Source organism: Cicer arietinum, chromosome 4, assembly GCF_000331145.2.
Source record: "Cicer arietinum cultivar CDC Frontier isolate Library 1 chromosome 4, Cicar.CDCFrontier_v2.0, whole genome shotgun sequence".
NCBI lineage: Eukaryota > Viridiplantae > Streptophyta > Magnoliopsida > Fabales > Fabaceae > Cicer > Cicer arietinum.
In genome coordinates this window covers 32332827-32355690 of record NC_021163.2, presented here as the reverse complement: position 1 = coordinate 32355690, position 22864 = coordinate 32332827, and the positions used below count along the sequence as shown (strand labels likewise).

Genomic DNA, 22864 nt, shown 5'->3' with positions numbered 1-22864 from the left:
CATAACAACTTTTTTTTTTACCCACTCTTGATGAAATATATTCAATAATTTTTTTTATAACAACTTCTCATACTCGCAATTAAAACATCATACTAATAAAACAAATAAATTTAGCTACGTTACAATATAATTCAATATCAACATTTTTTACATCTTATTTTTGGGTTTGTATTTTACATTTTATTTCATTAAATAACTACAAGTACCATTATATGTTGAAAAATAAATTAATAATCAAAGTACAATGAGTCAAATAACTATCCTATATAATAAGTTATCATACGAATTTTATAAAATATTTTAAAAATTAAATTAGATAATTGTGATAAACATGATTTTCCTTCATTTTAATTTTCCTAATCATATTCAATAATTAAAAATCAATAGAGTAATATTATAAAATAACTATATTTATAATACATGAAATATTACTTATAAAACTTATAAAATTAATTAACTAATATCCGCGCAGCGCGCGAGCCATAATCTAGTTATATTTAATTCTTAACTTTTGTCTTCTATCGGGCCATAATGTAGTTTAATTAAGTTACAGAGAATTTATTATCAAACAATTTTTTTAAAATGTCACATGTTCCTTATAAATTCATCTGTCAATTGAGTTGCGACGAGAGTAGATATTTTATTAAATTACATTGAGAAGTGAGTAATGAAATGTGTGTAAGAGTGATTAGATGTTGTAGTGATAATTTTAGTCAAATACCTAATAATAATAATAATAATAATAATAATAATAATAATAATAATAATAATAATAATAATAATAGTATTTTTGTGGAAAAAAAAAAAGAAGAAAAAGAACTCAACCTTATATGCCACCGAACCCATTCTTCTTTTCCTCATTATGTTCCTGCTGTTCCTCATTATGTTCTTATAAAGAAAAATAGTCTTGGTGGTTTGAAAAAAAAACACAAACTCCATTTTTACACGTAGATCTAAGCTTCCATTTGAGAAGCGTTACGAAGGAAAGTTACTCTCCTTTACAAGGTAGTGCTTGTGAGCTAATTTATTTGAGGTGAGACACTTACTTTCTTCCATTTTTCCTAAATTCGTAAAATTTTATATGTGTGGGGGAAAAGGTGAAATTTTTGAGTTCTTAACCAATCATTTGATGCTTGTTGTTGTTATTGAGAAAAGTGAATGAGTTTCTTTCTCTCCCTCCCAAACCAAGGGGAGATGATGTTTTGTTGGTTTTGTTTGATTAATTTGGTTTAATGTGAAATTAGGGAGGTGTTGATGTTGTGGATGTTATATAAAAATAAAATAAATTTTATCCTTGTTATTGATGTTGTTAGTAATGGTTAGAAAGAAAAATTGATTTTGATGTGTTTGAGTTATGTAATGAGTTTGAGCAAAAAAGTTAGATTGAAACTAAAATGTTTAGAGTTAAAAATGTTACTCTTTTAATTATTGTTGGGCTGAGTTTTAAAAAAAAAATTAGAGTACTTTATTAACTTAAATTTTTTGTGCTCTAGTAGTTGAGTGATATAACTTAAAGGATACAAATATTTGAATTGTCGAGTATGTGTGGATTGGAAAATGTTTGTTTTTATTTAGTTTTAAATAAATAATGTATCACTTAGTTGTAAAAGTTTTTTTTTTTTTTTTTTTTATGTCAAAAAGATTTAATTTTGGAATTATGATGTAGTTGGATAAATTTTGGTGGTGAACAAATAGTTATGAATCCTTATGTTTATGTAGTTAGCTCATTGAGTCACGAAAATGAATTGAGATCGTTGACACCGAGTTAACGGTGGGAAGAACTCTGATATACTAATGTTGTTGTGGTGATTAAAGAAAAATGATTTTTCTTAGTTTATGCATTTTCAAAAATAGTTGTTATGATTGACGATCAAAAATGTGTACATGTGATTATCAAATCTTTGAGGTTGTGTTTTAAGGAAAGTTAGTAAATTGTAATTTCAAGTTTTTATATGTATACTTTCAATTTTTAAAAAAGTTTGCATGATTTTAATTAAAGTTTCGAGTTATTAAGTAAAGGTTAAAGTCTTGAGTTAGAATTTCATTTTTTAAAGATTCTAAATTTCATGAATTAAAATACAAGCTTTGTTGATAAGAAAAGAAAAATAAAATATTTAATATATTTTGAAAGAAATGAAACTATTTCAAAGAGTTAGAACTTTGAAACTAGAAAAATATTTATTGATATTTTTTGTGTAGTTATGTTGTTATGAAGTAAATATTTTGATTGAACACTTAGTCTTTAAAAAAATAGTAGATCAAACTTGTAGTTATTTGAAATAAAAAATGAGTTATGGAAAATTTGAGAAAATTTGTGGTTGGGTGAAAATCTTTTGAGAAAAATAATTTAAGACGTTTCAAATGATTGTTAGTAAATTCTCTGAAAAATTGAAGGATGTTGATTTCTAAAAATATATTTTTATATGTTGAAAGTGTGCATCGTAAATAATAATACTATTAGTCATTGCTCGTTGTAAACTACTTTAGTGAAATATACTATAAGGGGATTAGGAGTAAGAAATAGTTTGTAAGATAGTTAAAGTCTCATGGACTAATTTGACAAAGTCAAACACTATTTGATTGAAGGTGTTGACACGAGCGATATTTTTGTTGTGTTTAATTATGGTAGCGATATTTGTTGAAAAAGCTATAATTGATTGTGGTAGCGATATTTGTTGAAAAAGCTAAACTTTCGCTAGTGAGCTGTTTTGAGATTCTTGCGCCGCTGAAGCCACTTATCATGTGGGTGGACTTGACCTCTAAGGAGACTGATCCTTTTATGGCTGACGGTGAGGAGGAAGTTACTTCAAGAAGAGATACTGCGTCAAAAGAACTTGTGCAGTGTGTGGAGGTCACCTTTGTTACTGTAGTTGTTAGTAGATGATCGAATTAGTTTTTTGTTGTATGGGGCCTTAGTGTATTTCTTTTGGTGGTTGTACTTATTTTGTTTTGGGATGATTGTATCTATAACATATCTTGACAGTTGACTTTTGTTTGATGGGTTCATGTTCCATTGTTTGACATGATCATGGGGGAGATATCATTCTTGGAGCAGTACTTTTGTGCAGGTGTCTGTCGAGAATACCCAGGGGTAAGAGCGATGTTTGATAGGTCTCATAGCTCCGATGTATTTTCTATTTGTATATTTTGGATTATTGTCCCAAAAACTATTTTAGTTTGTATAAATGATGTAATTATTTATGACTCTTGTCGTTTTGTGTTATGACGTATTATTTTATTAAGTTGTTTTTTTAACAAAAAATCCACTCACGTGTTAAAAATTGAGGTGTTACAACTATAGTAATTGTTTTCAACAAATAACTATTATTTTTAATAAGACAATACCTATTTTTTATTTGCATCTTAAACTCATTATTGTCGGTCCCATCAATCCTTAGTATCTAGATAATACTAACACTTCGAATTGAAGAAGTGTCTAAAGTCTGACATGTGTTGGTGTTCGATACCAATATAAATAGTTACCATAAATCACTTTTATTTTATTAAATTATTGTCGATATTGACGTATCAACGTTATTTTCATGGTTGGTGTTTGTGCCTCATAGCTCAATATAGGATATTGTCCATGTTAGATTATCACCATAAACCTAAATCACATACAATTATATGGTAGATAAGAAAGCAATAGTAGATCGTACTATTGTTGTGTGTTCTAACATAATGGGATGAAAAAACATATATACACCAATAGAGGGAGGGACATCTCAACGGACTAACTAAAGGAGTAGTTCAGTCCATCACGAGCTCACCTCAAACACAACCTAATTCGTCAATATTCTCATTTTAAAATAAGTGCATTAAATAAATAATGTATAATTGGTTATTTCTATTTTATTACTTAATTAATTAAAGAAATCGATTAAATTTTAATTCTCCCACTTAGATGCTTTTAAATAGTTATTCAAATATAAAAATGAAAATATCTATGAAATAATCAATCCTTTATAAAAGCACTTGTCACCAACTAGTATAAGTAACATAAACATCAACAATGCGAAAAAAAATCCGATAGGAAAAAAAATCATGCATGTCAAACACTCATATTTCACACGAGGATAATGAGTATGGATCAACATAGTATAATTAAGAAATATGAAATTCAAGAATTGTCCCAACATCTAAAATGCTATAAGAGTTGTGGTTATAAAATTGATGTCGTCTCATACATATATCATAATAATTAAGTACTTAAAATATGGCAATTCAAACTTCACTAATCTATAATATCAAATGACTTAGTTAAACCCATATTGGCTACCCGCCTCTGAAAAACTTTGACGGCTAAACCCTTGGTTAATGGATCTCCTACAAATTTTTGGTAGCAAGATGTTCATTCGAGTATGAGATTCAAGAATTTTCTTTATGACAAATAGATATTTAATGTGAAAATGCTTTTAGCAAGAAGAGCTCTTAATGTTGTGAGAGAAATGCATGACAATAGTATTGTCACATTATTTCACAAGTGGCCTAGATATGCTTTCAACAAATTTAAAGCGAGAGATTAGGTTTTTCAGCCACATAGCTTGACAAGGTACCTTATAGCAAGCAATATATTCTGCCTCCATGGTAGAGGTAGCTGTAAGAGTCTTCTTAACATTCTGCCAATAAATAGCTTCTCCAACCATCATAAAAATTAAGTTGGATGTAGACTTTGGGTCGTCAGGGAAACTTGGAAAATCAGAGTCAGAATATAATCTTTGGTTCTTGCAAATAATCTTTGGTTCTTGCAAATATCGCAAGACCTTTTTAACTATTTTCCAATGACCCAAACCTGGGTTGCTCAAGTATTTCCCTAAAGAATTAACTACAAAGGCGATATCAGGACAAGTACAAACTTGAGCATACATTAAACTACCAACAACGAAAGCATATACGACTTTTTCCATTTAAACAATTAATTTATCATTTTTAGAACATTGAGATTTAGAGAGCATATTATCTTTTTGAATAGGCGCAGTGCCTGAGGAGCAAGAATGCATATTAAATTGCTTGAGGATATTTTCAATATATTCTCTCTAAGATAATCCAAGAACACCACATGATCTATTATGAAAAATTTGAATGCCCAAAACAATTGAAGCATCACCAAGGTCTTTCATATCAAATTGGCTACTCAACATTAGTCTTGTCTCAGTCAAAAGTTCAATGCATCTACTAGCAAGAAGAATATCGTTGACGTATAACACAAGAATTATAAAACTGCTCCTAGTAGTCTTTAAATAAATGCACTTATCTAAGGCATTTTTATTAAAACCAAATGAAGCGACAACTTGGTCAAACTTCAAATACCATTTTCAGATGCTTGTTTTAATCAATAGATAGATTTCTTCAGCTTACACACCAAGGGTTCTTTTCTTGTTTCAGCAAAACCTTCAGGTTGAATCATGGAAACATCTTCAACAAGCTTTCCATTCAAAAAATCTATCTTCACAACCATTCGGTGAAATTCTAAATTAAAATGTGCAACCAATGGTCAAACTTCAAATAAAATTGCTCTTAGTAGTCTTTAAATAAATTCACTTATGTAAGGCATTTTTATTAAAACCAAAAGAAGCGACGACTTGGTCAAACTTCAAATACCATTGCTAGATGTTTGTTTTAATCCGTAGATAGATTTCTTCAGCTTGGACATCAAGTGTTCTTTTCTTGTTTCAGCAAAACCTTCAGGTTGAATCATGGAAACATCTTCAACAAGCTTTCCATTCAAAAAATCTATCTTCACAATAATTCGATGAAATTCTAAATTAAAATGTGCAACCAATGGCACAACAACTCGAAAGGCATCCTTGGTAGAGACAAGTGAGAAGGTCTCTTTATAATCAATCCCTTATCTTTGCCTATAGCCTTTCATTACTAGTCTAACTTTGTAACTATCAATTTTACCATATTGATTATGTTTGGTTTTAATAACCCATTTGCACCTAACAACCTTGCAACCAACAAGCAGCTCCATGAGATCCCCAAATGTCATTATGAGACATAGAAGATAATTCACCATGCATCATGGAGGTCAATCATAAGTATGAGAATAAGAGATTGCTTCATTAAAGGTAATAAGACCATCATCATCATGAAGGTCAAACTTGTTCTTGAAGATATACGACACAATCATCAAATATTGAAGACTTGTGTGCTCTATGAGATCATCTCATTGGAAATGCTTCAACAACATCATTCGATTTAGCAATAGTAGTCGGTTGTAGGATATTGTCATATTCTTGTTCACTTATCATTGGTGCCATTGTATCATCTTCTTGAAGATTCTAGTCATTATTATGAGTATTTGGAACCATAACACCTGTTGGATGAGAAACATGAGGCATAGGTAGAAATGTTCAATCTTCCTTTATAAAGATTGGTCACGACGTAGAACTCCTACTATGTAAGTCGTCTTCAAAGAAGACCATTTGCTCAGATTCAATGACTAGCGTAGAATAAGACACACAATAAAATTTGCAACCTCTAGAGTTTTTGCAAAGGAAATAAAGAAACCACTGATAGTCTTCAGATCAAGTTTCTTTATTGAGGATTATAAGGTCTAACTTCTACCTTGCAACCCCACACATGAAAATGTTTGAAGCTCAACTTCTTTCCCGTTATAAGCTCATAAATAGTTTTTGATACACATTTGCTGTTGGAACCAAACTCATTTTATACTTAGAGTTTTTATGATAACAAGAGTATTTTATGAGAACAATATATTTGATTTCAAAGAGTATGAAAGAAGATATGGTCAAGATTTGTAGAATATTTGAAGAATATTTGAAGAAGATTTAATGAAGATTTGAAGAAGATTTGATCAAGATTTATCTACAACAAAATATGAATAGAATCAATTTGAAGAATTTACAAATGCAATCTGAACAAAATACAATTCAGAATTAAACAAGGACTAAATTGAAACCCAAAATTTAATTATAAATATATACTAAGCGTTGAAGGAGATACTCATCAAAAAGCAGAAAATAGTAGTCTTAGAGTTCAAAGAGAGAAACATTTGTTCGAGTTAGAAATATTTTCTGAGTGTTCTTTCTTAAAGTGTGAGAGTTATTATTATCATCAGCTTTTTAGAAGCAACTACTCAAGTTCCAATCTTTTGTATCCAACTTCATAGTGGTTTAGTTCCTTTTTCAATCTGGGGTTTTCAGGTTGTTAGGAGAAGACTTGGCTTGTAGGGTCAAGGTGGTTAGTTCCTCAAAAGTATGGGGTTGTCAGGTTGTTTGGCTTGGTGGGTCAGGTGCTCTGTAATTCAAGGTATTTGAATTAGTGTATTAAAGCCTTCTGAATGAGGGGACTAGAAGTAGCCAAGTTAGTGGTGAACTAGGATAAATCTATGTGTCAAATTATTTATGCTTTCATCGTTTACTGCCTTTGAATATGATTGCTTCTACTCCAAGTAAATCACCAAAACCAAACTAGTTTTTTATTTATATATAAATTATCAAAAAGTTGTCAACTTTGGAAATACAATTCAACCCCCTTCTCGTGTTTGCGCCTTTAATTGGCATAAGAGCTCAGTCCCAAGACAAAGCACTTTACAGTGTTTGAGAAAAGATCCAAGGGTTCAATATGTCTGGATTTAGTGAAGAAGTTGTTGGAGGAAACGTCAATAGACCACCTTTGTTTGATGGAGAACTTTTTGAGTATTGGAAAGACAGGTTGAGAAGTTTCTATATTTCGTAAGATCATGAACTTTGGGACTTGGTGGAAGATGGATATATTGCTCTGAAGAATACTTATGGTATTGAAATTCCAAGAAAAGAGATGAATGATGATCAGAAGAAGATGTACAAGATGCATCATAAGTCTAGATACTTCATGGTAAATGCAATCACATTCAAGGAGTTTGGCATGTGCACCAACAAGGAGACGAAAAATAGTATTTATGATAGTCTAATTTTTGCCTATGAAGGAAGCAAGCAAGTTCAAGAAGCAAAGTCCAACCTCTTAGTCAAAAAGTATGAGTTGTTCAAGATGGTAAAAGATGAAAACATTGAAACAATGTTTTCCAGATGCCAGACCTTGGTCTCAGAATTAAAGGTACTTGAGAATAGTTATACTACTGCTGATCATGTGAAGAAAATTCTTAGGTGTCTGACAAGCAAGTGGAGACGTAAGATCACTTTCATTCAGGAAGCAAATGATATGAATACTCTAAAGCTGGAAGCATTAATTAGCTCTCTCATATCACATAAAATTGAGCTTGAAGAAGATGAGCCCAAGAAGAAGAACAAAACTCTGGCCTTGAAATCCAAGAAGAATATTGTTCTAAAGGCAACATCAGAATCAGAGGATAGTGATTTAGATGATCAGAATATGAACTCGGAGGAAGAGGAGGTTCTTTTCATATCCATAAAAATTCAAAAGATGCGGCACAACAAAAAGAAGAAATTTCCACAAAGATATTTCAAGCAATCCAACAGAGGGAATAATGATAAATATGACAAGAAAAACATCATCTACTATGGATGCAATGAACCTAGACATATCAAGTCAGAATGTTCAAATATGGAGAAATTGAAACATAAGAGGAAAGATTCCAAACTCTAGAAGAAGACTCTACTGGCTACATGGATGAATCTGAGGAATCCTCTAACGATGAACAAGAAAATTTGGCTATGATGTCTCATATCAACTATGTCTTCGAATCCAACATAGATTATGACTCTAGAAGTGAATCAGTAGATGAAGAAATTGAGATGTCCTCATCAATTAAGTTAAAACACCAATCATGGTACTTGGACAATGGATGTTGGCGACATATGAAGGGAGAAAAGTCTATGTTCCAAGAACTAACTATGAGCAAATGAGGCACAATGACTTTTGGCCGAAAGCAAAAAGGTCAGATCATTGGTCAAGGTACAGTTGGTAATGGTACTTCCCTTTCTATTAAAGATATCTTGTTTGTTAAAGGTCTTAAGCATAATTTATTAAGTATTAGTCAGTTAAGTGATAATAATCATGATATTATATTCAATCAAAAAACATGCAAGGCAATTAGTTAGAAGGATGGGTATGTACTCTTTATAAGTCAGAGGCAAAAAAAAACATTTATAAGATAAATTTATTTAGTCTAGAGAAACAAGAGGTTAAGTGTCTAATGTCGGTAAATGAAGAGAAACTAAATTGGCACAAAAGATTAGGTCATGCAAACTTTAGGTTAATTTCAAAACTAAAGAAACTTCAACTAGTTAAAGGTCTACCTAAGCTTAGTTACAAAACTAAAATTATGTGTGAAGATTGTAGAAAGTGAAAACAAACAAAAAACTCATTTACCCCTAAGAACTCAACCTCTACCTCAAAGCCCTTTCAATTCTTACATATAGATCTCTTTGGGCCAGTGAACATATATAGATCTATATGTGTTTGAACTCTTTGGGATCTATTGTGTTTAATAGGGAAACTCATATTGTGGAAGAATCCATATATGTTAAATTTGATGACAAACAACTTGACCTTGAAAAGTCACAACAAGATAATGATAGTGCAAGTTTATCGGAACCAAAGGAAGCAGATGCAGACAAACCAGAAGAACTTGAAAAATTAAAGGATACAAGCAAATAAGAAGGATATGACAAATCTTCAAAGGATGAATTTGATCAAGTCAGAAATAGTCAAGATATGTCAGAAGAAAGATCTAGATGGAAGTACCAGTCATTTAATCTTGAAACTCTAATAATTGGAAGTGCAAGTGATCATTTGAGGACCAGATCATCACTTAAAGCTACCAATTTGTTTGGCTTACTCTCATCAATTGAGCCTACCTCTATTGATGAAGCATTGACAGATGATGATGGATTGTTGCAATGCATGAAGAGTTAAATGAAGTTGAGAGGAATGATGTTTGGGATCTAGTACCTAGACCAAAGAAGAACATTATTGGAACCAAGTTGATTTTCAGAAAAAATGCAAAACTTCTCGCACAAGGTTACAGTCAGCAAGAGGACATGGATTACATTGAGACATTTACTCAAGTGGCCAGGTTAGAAGCTATTTGTATCCTACTTTATTTTATTGCAAATAATAACATTACATTATTTCAAATGGATGTTAAAAGTTCTTTTCTAAATGGTTATATAAGTGAAGAAATCTATGTTAAACAACCTCGAGGTTTTGAAAGTTCTCAATTTTCAAATCATATTTTTAAACTTAGAAAATCTTTGTATCATCTAAAACAAGCACCTAAGGTGTGGTATAATAAACTTAGTAACTTTTTTCTTAAAAATAACTTTGAAATCAATAGGAGATAACATTCTTATTATTCAAATTTATGTTGATAATATTATTTTTGGATCTATTAATGGCACTCTTTGCGAAGAATTTTCTAAATTGATGCAGCTTGAATTTTAAATGAGAATGACGGAAGTACTTATGTTCTTCGTGGTATACAAATTCAGCAAAGTCAAAAAGATATATACATTCATCAAACTAAATATACAAAAGAGCACCTGCCCTTCCAAGCCAGTCTTTCCAAACAGTCTGAAAACCCTAGACTTATGAGGAACTAACCATACAAGCCAAGTCTTCTCCTAACAACCTGAAAATCCCAGATTGAAGAAGGAACTAAACCATTATGAGGCTGGACACAAAAGATTGGAACTTGAGTAGTTGCTTCTAAAAAGCTTATGATAATAATAATTCTCACATTCTAAAAAAAGAACACTCAGAAAATATTTCTAACTCAAACAAGTGTTTCTCTCTTTGAACTCTAAGACTACTTTTTTCTGCTTTTCGATGATTTTCTTCTTCAACCTTAAGTATCTATTTATAGTTAAAATTTGAGTTTCAATTTAGTCTTTGTATAATTCTGAATTGTATTTTATTTAGATTGCGTTTGTAAATTTTTCAAATTGATTCTATTCATATTTTATTATAGATAAATCTTGATCAAATCCTCTTCAAATCTTCATCAAACTTCTTGAGAAACTCGTTTGTATATTTAGTTTGATGAATGTATATACCTTTTTGACTTTGCTGAATTTGTATACATAAGAAGAACCTAACTTCTTCTATCATACTCATTTGAAATTCAAGTTGGATCAATTTAGAAATTTTTTCGCAAATAGTGCCATTAGTAGATCCAAAAATAATGTCATTAACAAAAATTTAAATAATAAGAATGTCATCTCCTATTGATTTTCTAAAAAGCGTATTATCTATTTGTCTTCTTTAAAAGTTATTTTTAAGCATGAAGTTACTAAGTTTATCATACCATGCCTTAGGTGCTTGTTTTAGACCATACAGAGATTTCATAAGTTTAAAAACATGATTTGGAAATTCATAATTTTCAAAATCTGGGGGTTATTTAACATAAACTTTTTCACTTATATAACCATTTAGAAAAACATTTTTAACATCCATTTGAAATAATGTAATGTTATTATTTGTAGCAAAAGAAAGTAAGATACGAATAACTTCTAACCTGACCACTGAAGCAAATGTCTTAGTGTAATCAATGCCCTCTTATTGATTGTAGCCTTGTGCGACAAGTCTTGCCTTGCTTCTAACCATTTCACCTTTTCCATTTAGCTTGTTAAATCCACTTGTTTCCAATAATGTTCTTCTTTGGTCTAGGTACTAGATCCCAAACATCATTCCACTTGAATTCATTTAACTTTTTTCGCATTGTAAGAATCCATCCATTATCTACCAATTATTCATCAACAAAAGTGGTCTCAATTGATGAGAGGAAGCCAAACAAGTGGTATCTTTTAGTGATGATTTGATCCTCAAATGAACACTTGCACTTCCAATAATTAGAGTTTCAAGATGAAATGAGTTGTACTTCCATCCAAATCTTCCATCTGACTTATCTTGATTATTTCTTACTTGATCAGATTCGTCCTATGAAGATGTCATCTTCTACTGACTTTCTTGTATCATCTGATTTTTCAGGTTCTTCTGGTTTGTATGCATTTGCTTCCTCTAGTACCGGTAAACCTGCACTATCATCATGTTGCTTTGACTTTTCAAGGTCAAGCAGTTTGTCACCAAATTTAACATGTATGGATTCTTCAAAAAACATTGTTCCCCTGTTAAACACTCTATAAGCCTTAGATCTATTTGAGTATCCAATGAAGTTACACTTTTGAGATCTAGATTCAAATTTCCAAGGTTATCTTTAGTGTTCAACATATAACACGTGGTGTTCAACATATAACATGCAGTGTACAACATATTTTCCAACATATAAAGTAGGATATGTTAGGCTTTTTATCTTTCCACAATTCATATGGTGTTTTACTCAATATAGACCTAATTAAGACTCTATTTTGAATATAACACGCAATGTTAATTGCTTCAGTCTAAAACTATTTTGTAACATTCATCTCTTTTAACATGATTCTAACCATTTCTTGGAGTGATACATTTTTTCTATAACTTTTTTTTGTTGGTGTGTTCTTGGAGAGAAGTTGTGAGAGATTCCATTCTCATCATAAAAACTATCAAATAACTTGTTTTAAAATTCTCCTCCATGATCACTTCTAATTGTTACAATCTTAAGACTATTTTCATTCATTACTTGTTCACAAAATATGATAAACACTTTGTGGGATTCATCCTTACTTCTTAAGAATTTTACCCATGTGCACCTAGTGTAATCATCTACTATAACAAAGTCATATTTCTTTCCACTTAGAGAGGTTGTTCTCACTGGCCCAAAGAGATCTGTATGTTAGAGCTCAAGGGCCTTTGAGGTAGAGACTATGTTCTTAGGGGTAAATGGGTTCTTTGTTTGTTTTCTCTTTTGACAAGAATCGTACATAATTTCAGTTTTGTAGCTAAGCTTAGGTAGATCTATGGCTAGTTGAAGTTTATTTAGTTTTGAAATTAATCTAAGGTTTGCATGACCTAATCTTTTGTGCCAAATTAGTTTCTCTTCATTTACTAACATAAGACATTTAACCTCTAGTTTCTCTACACTAAACAAATTTATCTTATAAATGTTGTTTGGCCTATGACCTGTAAAAAGTACAGATTCATCCTTCTGACTAATTGTCTTGCATGTTTTTTGATTAAATATAATATAATTATTGTCACTTAACTTACTAATATTAAATAAATTATTCTTAAGACCTTTAACAAACAAGACATCTTTAATGGAAAGGGGAGTATCATTAACGATTGTACCTTGACCAATGATTTGACCTTTTTGTTTTCCTCCTAAAGTTAATGTGCCTCATTTTCTCAATGTTAGTTATTGGAATATAAAATTTTCTCCCATCATATGTCGTGAGCATCCACTATCCAAGTACCGTGGTTGGTGTTTTGACTTGGAAGCTGAGGACATCTCAATTTCTTCGTTTGCTGATTCATTTTCAGAGTCAGAATCTACGTTGGATCTAGAAGATTCATCATAATCATCCCATGTAGCCATCATACTCTTCTTCGTGGGCATGGAATTTTTCCTATGATATGTCCCTTTCTCCACATTTAGATATTCTGACTTGATATGTCCAGGTTCATTGTATTCATAATAAATGAGGTTTTTCTTGTTAGATTTACCATAATTTCCTTTGTTGGACTGCCTGGAATATCTTTAGGGAAATTTCTTCTTTTTGTTGTGCCACATCTTCTGAATTTTTCTAGATATGAAAGCCAATTCTTCTTCCTCTAAGTCTCCATTCTAATCGTCTAAATCATCATCCTCTGATTCTGTTGTTGTCTTCAAAACTTTCTTCTGCTTGGATTTCAAAGCCAAGGTTAGTTGTTTCTTCTTGGGCTCATTCTCTGCAAGTTCAATTTCATGTGATTTGAGAGAGTTGATTTATTAGTCCATCTTAAGAGTATTCAGATCATTTGCTTCCTAAATGGCAATGATCTTAGGTCTCCACTTGCTTGGCAGACTTCTTAGTATCTTCGTCACATGATCAGCAGTAGTATAATCTTCTCAAGTATGTTTAATATTGTGACCAAAGTTTGGAATCTGGAAAACATTGTTTCAATGTCTTCATCTTCTTCCATCTTGAACAGTTCATACTTTTTGGCTAGGAGGTTGATCTTTTCTTCTTAAACTTGTTTGTTTCATTCATAGGTAAGAATTGGACTATCATAAAATACTATTTGTTGTCTTCTTGTTGGTGCACTTGTCAAACTCTTTGAAAGTTATTGTATTTATCATGAATGTTGTGGACTTATGATGCATCTTGCACATCTTCTTTTGATCATCATTCATCTCTTTCCTTAGAATCTCAATACCATCAATATTCTTTGGAGCAGTATAACCATCTTCCACCAAGTCTCAAAGTTCTGGATCTTGTGAAATAAAGAAACTTCTTAGCCTGTCATTCCAGTACTCAAAATGTTCTCCATCAAATACATGTGGTCTATTGATGTTTCTTCCAACAACTTCTTGATCAAACAGAGGTGGTCTAAAGAATTTACAAACTCAATCTCAACAAAATACGAACATCATCAATCTAAAAAATTTACAAACTCAATTTGAACAACATACAAACAAAATCAATCTAGAAGAACTACTGATATTGGATTCAGAAATAAAGAATTGGCTTGAGAACATAATATCAAAAAATATATTGTTCATAATTATTTTTGAACAAGATCATTGTTGACCAAGTTGTGAATGAAGATTACTTTTCATAATACTTTGTATATTTGATTCAAAACAAGCTAGAGCTAGAAATGTACATCACTTTTCAAGTTTCTTTTTTAGAAAATTGTAATCATCAACCCTATGTCCATACTTCTTGCAATATTTGCAAGTTCCCTTGAAGAAGTTTCCCTAAAAAGATTTCCTTTTAGGTTCTAGATGTTGTACTGTCTTTCCCTTTTCTTATCATCCAAGTTGTCACTTTCAAGAATGCTCTATTTGATGGATTTTTCCATGGTAAAAGATATAATCTGAAAGCACACTCTACTGAAGTGTTCCCATTTTTCATAAAGTGTCATTTGTGCTTCAGTAGACGCATCATGAGTTTTGTCCCACTTAGAGTTTTGAAAGAGCAAGGAAAAAAGATTTTCATGATAGAACAAGAAATCATTATATAAATAGTCATGCAATATTAGAATGAAATGATTTCACATATATTCATCCAAACTTGTCCATAATAAAACTCCAACTCATTGCGATATCATATCACAAATGTAACAAAAAAAAAATTTACATCGCAATAGTTCTAATATCAACAGGATATTGGAAAATAATAAACATAAGCATAAACATTGGCACACTCTACCTTTTCTATTTTTTTTCTTTTTAGACTTCGAAACAACTTCAGAAAAACTCAGAAAAACTCTGATTATGACAAGTATCAACCGTGTCACCTTCATTGTTCCAAAGAGTGCCAAATAAACTCACATCATGAGCAACATTAAAGTTGTGAAGCTGCCCAACAAGAGTATGATGAAGTGCAATAAGAACTATTCTTTGTTCAATTATAGTTTCATCCTCTATCATTGCATTACTCTAAATACCAACAATATGAATGTTAAAAATTACATTTACTTGATTGGTCTCTCTTAATCTTATTAGCTCGGTTGGCTAGGTATTTGATAGCAACAAATGTTTCCTCCTCGTCACTATAACGTCTACCTTTCCAACCATTTAAAGAATTGTCAATTGCTTGATCATTCTCCTATGAAACATCACTCCAAAAACACCCTACAATTATCAAATCATGCACAACTTTCTTTTATATTGACATTTATTGAGACAATTCTTAACGATGTTTTCTTAACTTTATTGTTTAAACGATCAAGAGATATTAATCTATTTTGTGATCTAATATGAGTTCTTGAATGAATTAACTAAGAGATGGTCTAATCAAGAAAAAGAATATTGATAAAAAATGTTGAGATAAATACAAAGAGAATATTATGATTAATCATAAAGGAAAAATCACTCCAAAAGTCAATATAAGTGATCTCTCATACATTCATCACTATTCGGATGCGGTAAAATCAAATAGAAAGCTCACAAATCATCGTAGTTTAAGGGTGACAATCACGTACATTAATCCATGATCCATCTAATCCATCCAAGTATAAATTCATCAATTACATGATAAAAATGTTAATGGATTTGATCCGATCCATCAAATTTTTTCTTTTCTGAATCCAACGGATCACACGTTTTTTAAATGCAATTCAATGGATTTATTTATTTATTTTAAAATATATACTTACATTTATTTCAAAAATATATTTTTTGATAAAAAAAACTATTTTTAACATAAAAAAGTATTTTAAAATAATTAATTCTAAAACTAATTTTATTTATTAATTTTTGAAAACTGATTTAAATTTATTATTTCAAAAAATATTTTTTGAAAATACAGAACTTTTAACTATATTAATTATTAGGTTAATATAATTTAAATAATAATTTATTATTATAAACAGAATTTTATTCTTGTAAATAAATGGAATTTTAAAAATAATTATTATTAAATTTCAAAAAAATTCAAAAAATATAAATAATTATTATCATATAATAATTTATAAAATAACTTATTAATTATTAATAATTAATAATAGGAGGTGGTGGGTGGTGGCCAGCAACCAGAATTTTGTCGTCTACCACCGTCAATTAAAGGAGCTTCACCGTCGACCACCGAGGGTCGCCGGAGCCAAATCGTTCGCCGCCATGAGGGTCGTCGGATTTGTGTTGTCTGCTGAATTGAGGGCTGCTGGAGCTCCACCATTGGTAACACTCAACCACCGCCCTATTATTAAATTAATAATAAATCAATTATTTATTTTATACATATTAAAAATTGTTTTTAAATAAAAAAACATAAAAATAGTTTTTAAAATCAGCATTTTCTTTTTAAAATAAAAAACAGTTTTTAAAAACATAAAATTAGTTTTAAAATAATATAAAAATATTTAAAAAAACACTTTTTTAAAAATAATAAAATTATTATTACTGTAGATATTAATTTATTAAAAAAGATATTTGGTGGATTAAATGGTTTTTATTTCTAATGGATGAATTGAATTGAATTTTGTTTAGTAATTTTTAGTGGATTGTAAATGGATTAATGGATTGATTTTAATCCATTTATTATTATCCAAATCCATCCATTTAGTCATCCATATCCTAATTGGAAAAAATATCAACTTCAATGAAGTATAGAGGATCAAAAAGTTCTAACCAAAAGACAAAAAGGTAAGTACTTGGTAAAAGTACAAAAGTAAAATGCCATTGTCAACTACCTCGTGAGTATGGAAAGGTATGCAGTGTTCAGGCATGAAGTGTTCACTTTCCTCTCTACTGCACTAAAAGACAAAACTCGTATATATAAACATTGTTAAGTTTGTCAGAATCAAGTAGAACTCATAATGTTCATCAAGTCTTCAAGGAATCTTAACACCAATCATTGAAATTTCATATACAGACCCAACATCTCTAAAAATAGAGAGCATCTCAGAACTTAAAGACCAAGATCTTGAAAACAAAATTTAATCCACTTACTCAAAGTGCTTAACGTTAATCCTAACTAAAATTATTTTTGATCAGATTTTACTTACCTCCTGATCGAATTCTAGATTACCAGGGTCTTATTCCCTTGGAAATTATAGGGTTTAACAAAAAGAAAGTGCTTATTGTTAATCAATCTCTTCAAATCTGAACACACTCCACCTCTACACTATTTTAGTGGATCAATCTATCAGGGTGTGTTTGCATTAGTCTTAGTAAATAAACTATTTGTACAAAAAGAGGTTTGTCGGTCACTATGAAACATTGACCAAACATAGACACGAAATACAATTGAAACGCAGACTAGACAAAATAGTTATTAAAGAAGATGAAATTAATTAAATGTGATAATATGTTAATTTGGACATCAAACACAAATTCAATTTGAAGTATTGATGCTACATACATCGTTGTCATCTAAAAAGTATCACTGTGATATAGAATAAAGCTTCCTGCAGCCCGTTCGTGAGCAAAGGAACAGTCTTGCCCAACATTTATAATGACAATTCAAAACTCAGTTTGATTCAAACCATGAAAAGAAGAAATTTGTAGAGGAAAACTAGTAAAGTAATCAAGCCATCAAAAAAAGTTACTATTCCAGCTGTGATGTAGAAATAAAAAACATCTTCAAATTTATATTCATATCTTGTGTTGCGATAAAACTGGGGAAAAGAATGTTTATACACTGAATGAATTCATCCAGGAACTATCCATTTCAGAAACTACAACTTCAAATTTCAAAATTAATTCAATATCAACTTAATACCTATGCTCTAGAAGTTCCACCATGATCCCTCTCAACATGCTCCACAAGGGCCACAGGGTCTCTGAATCCTTTACTACACTTAGGACACACATCAATCGTAACTTTCGGCCCGGATCGGTTGCCACTTCTTTCATGAGATTTCTGTACATGATCGACTAAAGTAGTGACCGAGGAAAACTTGGCACCACATTGAGGACATTGCTCAACTTGACCACTGCCATTGCTTTTCCCCGCACCGTTGCTAGATGTCCCCCATGCTTGGTTAATTTCACCACTCAACTTTGACATTCCTGCCTCTGCTGAAGCTCGAATATTAGAAGCCGCATTAAGAAAGCTCGTAGTCCAGTTAGATGAGGAGGAGGAGGTCGTTGAACTTGATTTGGTTTTCGACTCCTGTTTTCTGTTCTTATTCATTAGATTCATAAAGGAGAAAGTAGTTTCCAATTTTTTAGGCCCTGGACATTTGTGATCAGGTCCAAACCTATGCTTCAAACAATGTTCTACATTGCAATCCCTGCACTTAATTGTGTTTGAGAAAACTAAAATCTCTTTGCATCCAGCGGCAGGGCATTTTTTCTTCTTTGTAACTTTCTCATAATTTGATGGGTCGCACTCAGTGTTAACATGATTCTCCCATGTTATGTTTGGATCTTGATCAGGTATTAGGCGAACTCCTTTGGCGCAAAGTGGACATATTACTACAGTCACGTCTTGCTTGTCAGCTTTTGTACACTGATGTTTGATAAAACTTCGGTGTTCCAAACAATACACCTAAAATGGATTTTGCTAATATAGTTAGGTCAAACAAAAGCACTTTAAAATGATGAGGGGAAGAACAATAATCCATATTTCCATTAAAAAAAAATCACCAGAATGTCATCATGCGAAATCACAAGTAATGCTTGCATGAACATCATAAGTTAAGATGCTTCTCATAAATAAAGAAATACAAAATACAATGACTAAGATGTGACCAAAAAATCATGAGCAGAGACAGAACTAAAGAAAATTTCTTGAGAGCAACAAGAGTTTTTGTCGAGTTTCATTTAGAATTTTAAGTTTAAAACATTACAACAACCCTTCACATATAATTTGATGATATTTTTATTTTGTGGATGTTGTAGCTTAAGTAAAAAAAACTAAACCTGAAACTTCAATTAGTTTTGATTTCCCTTCCCTTGCAAAATGAGGTTGGTTCAAACTTCAGTTTGCAAACTTTTAATTCAAACATGTGCCACTAACCAATTTTTGTCACCACAGTTTCTAAACATTTTTATCAATTAAGGAGAACAATGTTTGGTTTCACAAGTATCGCAGGTAAGTTAAATAGTTTGATTAAGTGATTAATTGAGAAACTATTCTAGGGAGATAAATTAGGTGCTTATTCATATAAGCTATTTTTGGGAGTTAACTAAAATAAGTTAAAAATAAATTATGAACATGTCATGAAATATTTGGTGTTTATGCTAACTCAAAAAAAATTTAATTAAATTATTCGAGACGACTCTTAAATGGATAAGCAAATGGTAAAAGGGATTTTCACCAAAGAAGTAGCAGAAAATCAAAGGAATCGTATAGTGGACGAAAGATGACAAACATAACTGAGCAGATCAAGTGCAAAAGTTAGAAACACAAATTTTAAATTGAACTGTATAATCATACATCAATATGTAACCAAAAAGGAAAATCATGAGCAGAGACAGAATCAAACCGTATTATTTGAGGGGGACAAGAGTTTTAGTTGAGTTTCATCATTTAAAATTCTGAAGTTTAAAACATTACAACACCCCTTCAATTTGTACACATAAAATTTTGATGATATTTTTATTCTATATATTTTGAAGCTTACTTAAATAAAATAAACCTGAAGCTTCAATTGGTTTTAATTTCCCCCTCATTAACTATCACTCTCCTCTCCCATCCGATAAGGCTATAATGTAACTGTGTGTTTCAATTATATAGATCATAGATTAATCTATTCAGCATAGGTTTGGACCTGATCACAAATGCCAATGATTACTTCATTTACTAATGATCAAAGAAAGCCTATATACCTCTCTGATATTTCTTAGATTAATCTATTCAGCAAAATGTTCCTTATTTGCACATGTTATCTTGCAAAACCAATTTTTTCCTTCAAACTCAGTTTGAAATGGAACCAAGGAGAAGGGTGCTTTTGAAAACTCGGTTTGCAATCTTTAATCCAAACATGCACCACTAACCAATTTTGTCCCCACAATTCCTAGACATTTGTATCAATTATGGAGAGCAATGTTTGGTTTAGCAAGTACCTAAGTAATTATTCAATAAGCTATTCTAGGGAGATAAATTAAGTGCTTATTCATATAAGCCTATTTTTGGGAGCTAGCGAAAATACGTCGAAAACAACTTATGAGCATGTCATTAGTTATTCTAGGCCTGTTTGGATAAACAAATTAATTAAACGCTAATAGTATAAGCATATAAGCACTTATCATGTAAGTGCTATGTATAAACTATTCTATATAGCAAAACATAAAATCAAATCAAATTGTTTTCAAATAAGTTATAAGCTATTTTCATAAACTATCCTGAAGAGCTTATGGAAATAAGTTGAAAGCAACTTATGAATATGTCGTAAGCTATGTTCATAAACTAACCCAAAAAGCCTCACAAGTGTTTATGCTAGTAGATAAACTCAAATAAGTCAATCCATTATGTTATTAAATAAACCAAATAACTTCTACAGGATCCGTAAATGAATAAGCTTATGGCAAAAGGGATTTTCGCCAAAGAACATAAAAGTCATCATATAGTGAAAGAAAGATGATATGACGGAGTAGATCAAGGGCAATAATGAGAAAACAAATGTTAAATGTAGCCGTTTAATCATACATCAAAATTCAAAATTAAAAAATAATCAATAAAACGCATATTACATTGCTTTATACTTTTCAATTTTTCATCAATCAATCATGTAAGTAAAGATTGCATAGTACCAAAATAAAAAGTTACTTAGCTTTATGTTAAATCTCCACCATTGATGTTACATCTAACCCAATGATCTATATTTGCTAAAAAGCACATATTTCAAAATCATTATTTTAGGCATACTTGTATTTGTATGTTTCATAATCCGAACGAATGAACCACAAGTACTATACTACAATAATTCATGAAAAATGAAAAAATAATCCAATTAATAATAATAATAATAAAAAGGATGGAAGAAGGAGAAACCTGGTTGCAGCGATCGCAAGTGAAGGGCAAGAAATCAATGAGTTTGCAATCGGAAACAGCACAGTGTTTTCCCAGATCTGGGAATTCCGGAGTTCCCATTCAAACTCAAATACAAACTAAATTCAAATTCAAATGAAATTCAGAAATTTTAAGAGAAAAAAGTAATGAGGAATTAAAAGGGAAGGGGTCGTCGCGTCGTCGGAATAAGTCCTCTGCTTGACTCCTTCACAATGTAGTCATAAAAATACTGGGTCTATATTACCGTCGTTTATAATGCGAGTCAATAAACAAATTTTGTCACAGACTTTTGTAAATTGGGAAATAAACAAATTGGTCACATAATTTTGTAAATTATGAAATACATTTTTCAAAAATTTAAATGTACCTTTGATCACGTAAATTAACATTTTTTTATAAATGTTTTCTTTTTAAAAATCATCTGAGTAATTGATAAAAAAAATAAGTTTAATTGCAGTTTTAAGATTTGTTTGATTCACATTCGAAAAATTCTATTTAGTATTTTAAAATTTTTGAAGAAAGTTTGTTTGGATTATTTGTTTTTAAAAGTTGTTTTGTAGAATTATTTTTAATATTATATTTTTTTAAACTAAAAAAGCAAAACAGATAAATAGCGTTTTACTTTTTATTTTTCAGTTTTTTAAAATTTATTTATAAAATAGTTTTCAAAAACTAAAAGTAAAACACAATGTTTGATTGTGTTTTACTTTTTAGTTTTTGAAAACTATTTTATAATTTAATTTTAGAAAACTATTTTTAAAAATAAAATTTTAACAAAATCTATTTGACAATTCAAAATTTTAAAACAGTTTTTGACTAATTAAAAAAACTGAAAAATTGTTTGATTCGCATTCCAAAAACTCTATTTTAGTATTTTAAAATTTAAAAACTAAAAAACTTGTTTGGATTATTTGTTTTTAAAAACTGTTTTGTAAAACTATTTTTAATATTATACTTTTTAAAACTAAAAAAAGTAAAACAGATAAATTGTGTTTTATTTTTTATTTTTCAGTTTTTTTTAACTCTAATCAAAAACTGTTTTAAAAATTGGAGTTGCTAAACAAATTTTTTTTTAATTTTCTTTTTAAAAACAGTTTTCTAAAATTTATTTATAAAATATTTTTTAAAAAGTAAAACACAACCAAACAAAACACCATTTATATGTTTTGCTTTTTTAGTTTTAAAAAGTATAATATTAAAAATAGTTTTACGAAACAGTTTTTAAAAATAAGTAATCCAAACTAGTTTTTTAGTTTTTAAATTCTAAAATACTAAAATAGAATTTTTGAGATGTGAATCAAACAAACTCATTTAGATGTATTAATTATTCATAAGTCATTAATTAAACTAAAAACGTGAAGAAAAAAATTGAAATTAAAAACTAAATTTTTACGGCG

General features: G+C 30.2%; 2 protein-coding genes across 2 annotated transcripts; both read right to left on the bottom strand.

Annotated features, from left to right (window-relative positions):
- Positions 1 to 4472: 4472 nt before the first annotated feature.
- On the bottom strand, positions 4473 to 4907 carry LOC140920034 (secreted RxLR effector protein 161-like). The gene has a single exon (XM_073367344.1). The coding sequence runs from the start codon at positions 4905 to 4907 to the stop codon at positions 4473 to 4475; it is 435 nt and encodes a 144-aa protein (XP_073223445.1).
- Positions 4908 to 18073: 13166 nt separating this feature from the next.
- Positions 18074 to 21703, bottom strand: LOC101492285 (zinc finger AN1 and C2H2 domain-containing stress-associated protein 11-like). The gene is made up of 2 exons (XM_004513708.4): positions 21450 to 21703; positions 18074 to 19001 (listed from the first exon to the last, which is right to left on the bottom strand). Exons 1-2 carry the CDS (start codon positions 21546 to 21548, stop codon positions 18231 to 18233), a joined length of 870 nt encoding a protein of 289 aa, XP_004513765.1. The 5' UTR covers positions 21549 to 21703; the 3' UTR covers positions 18074 to 18230.
- Between the last annotated feature and the right edge of the window lie 1161 nt (positions 21704 to 22864).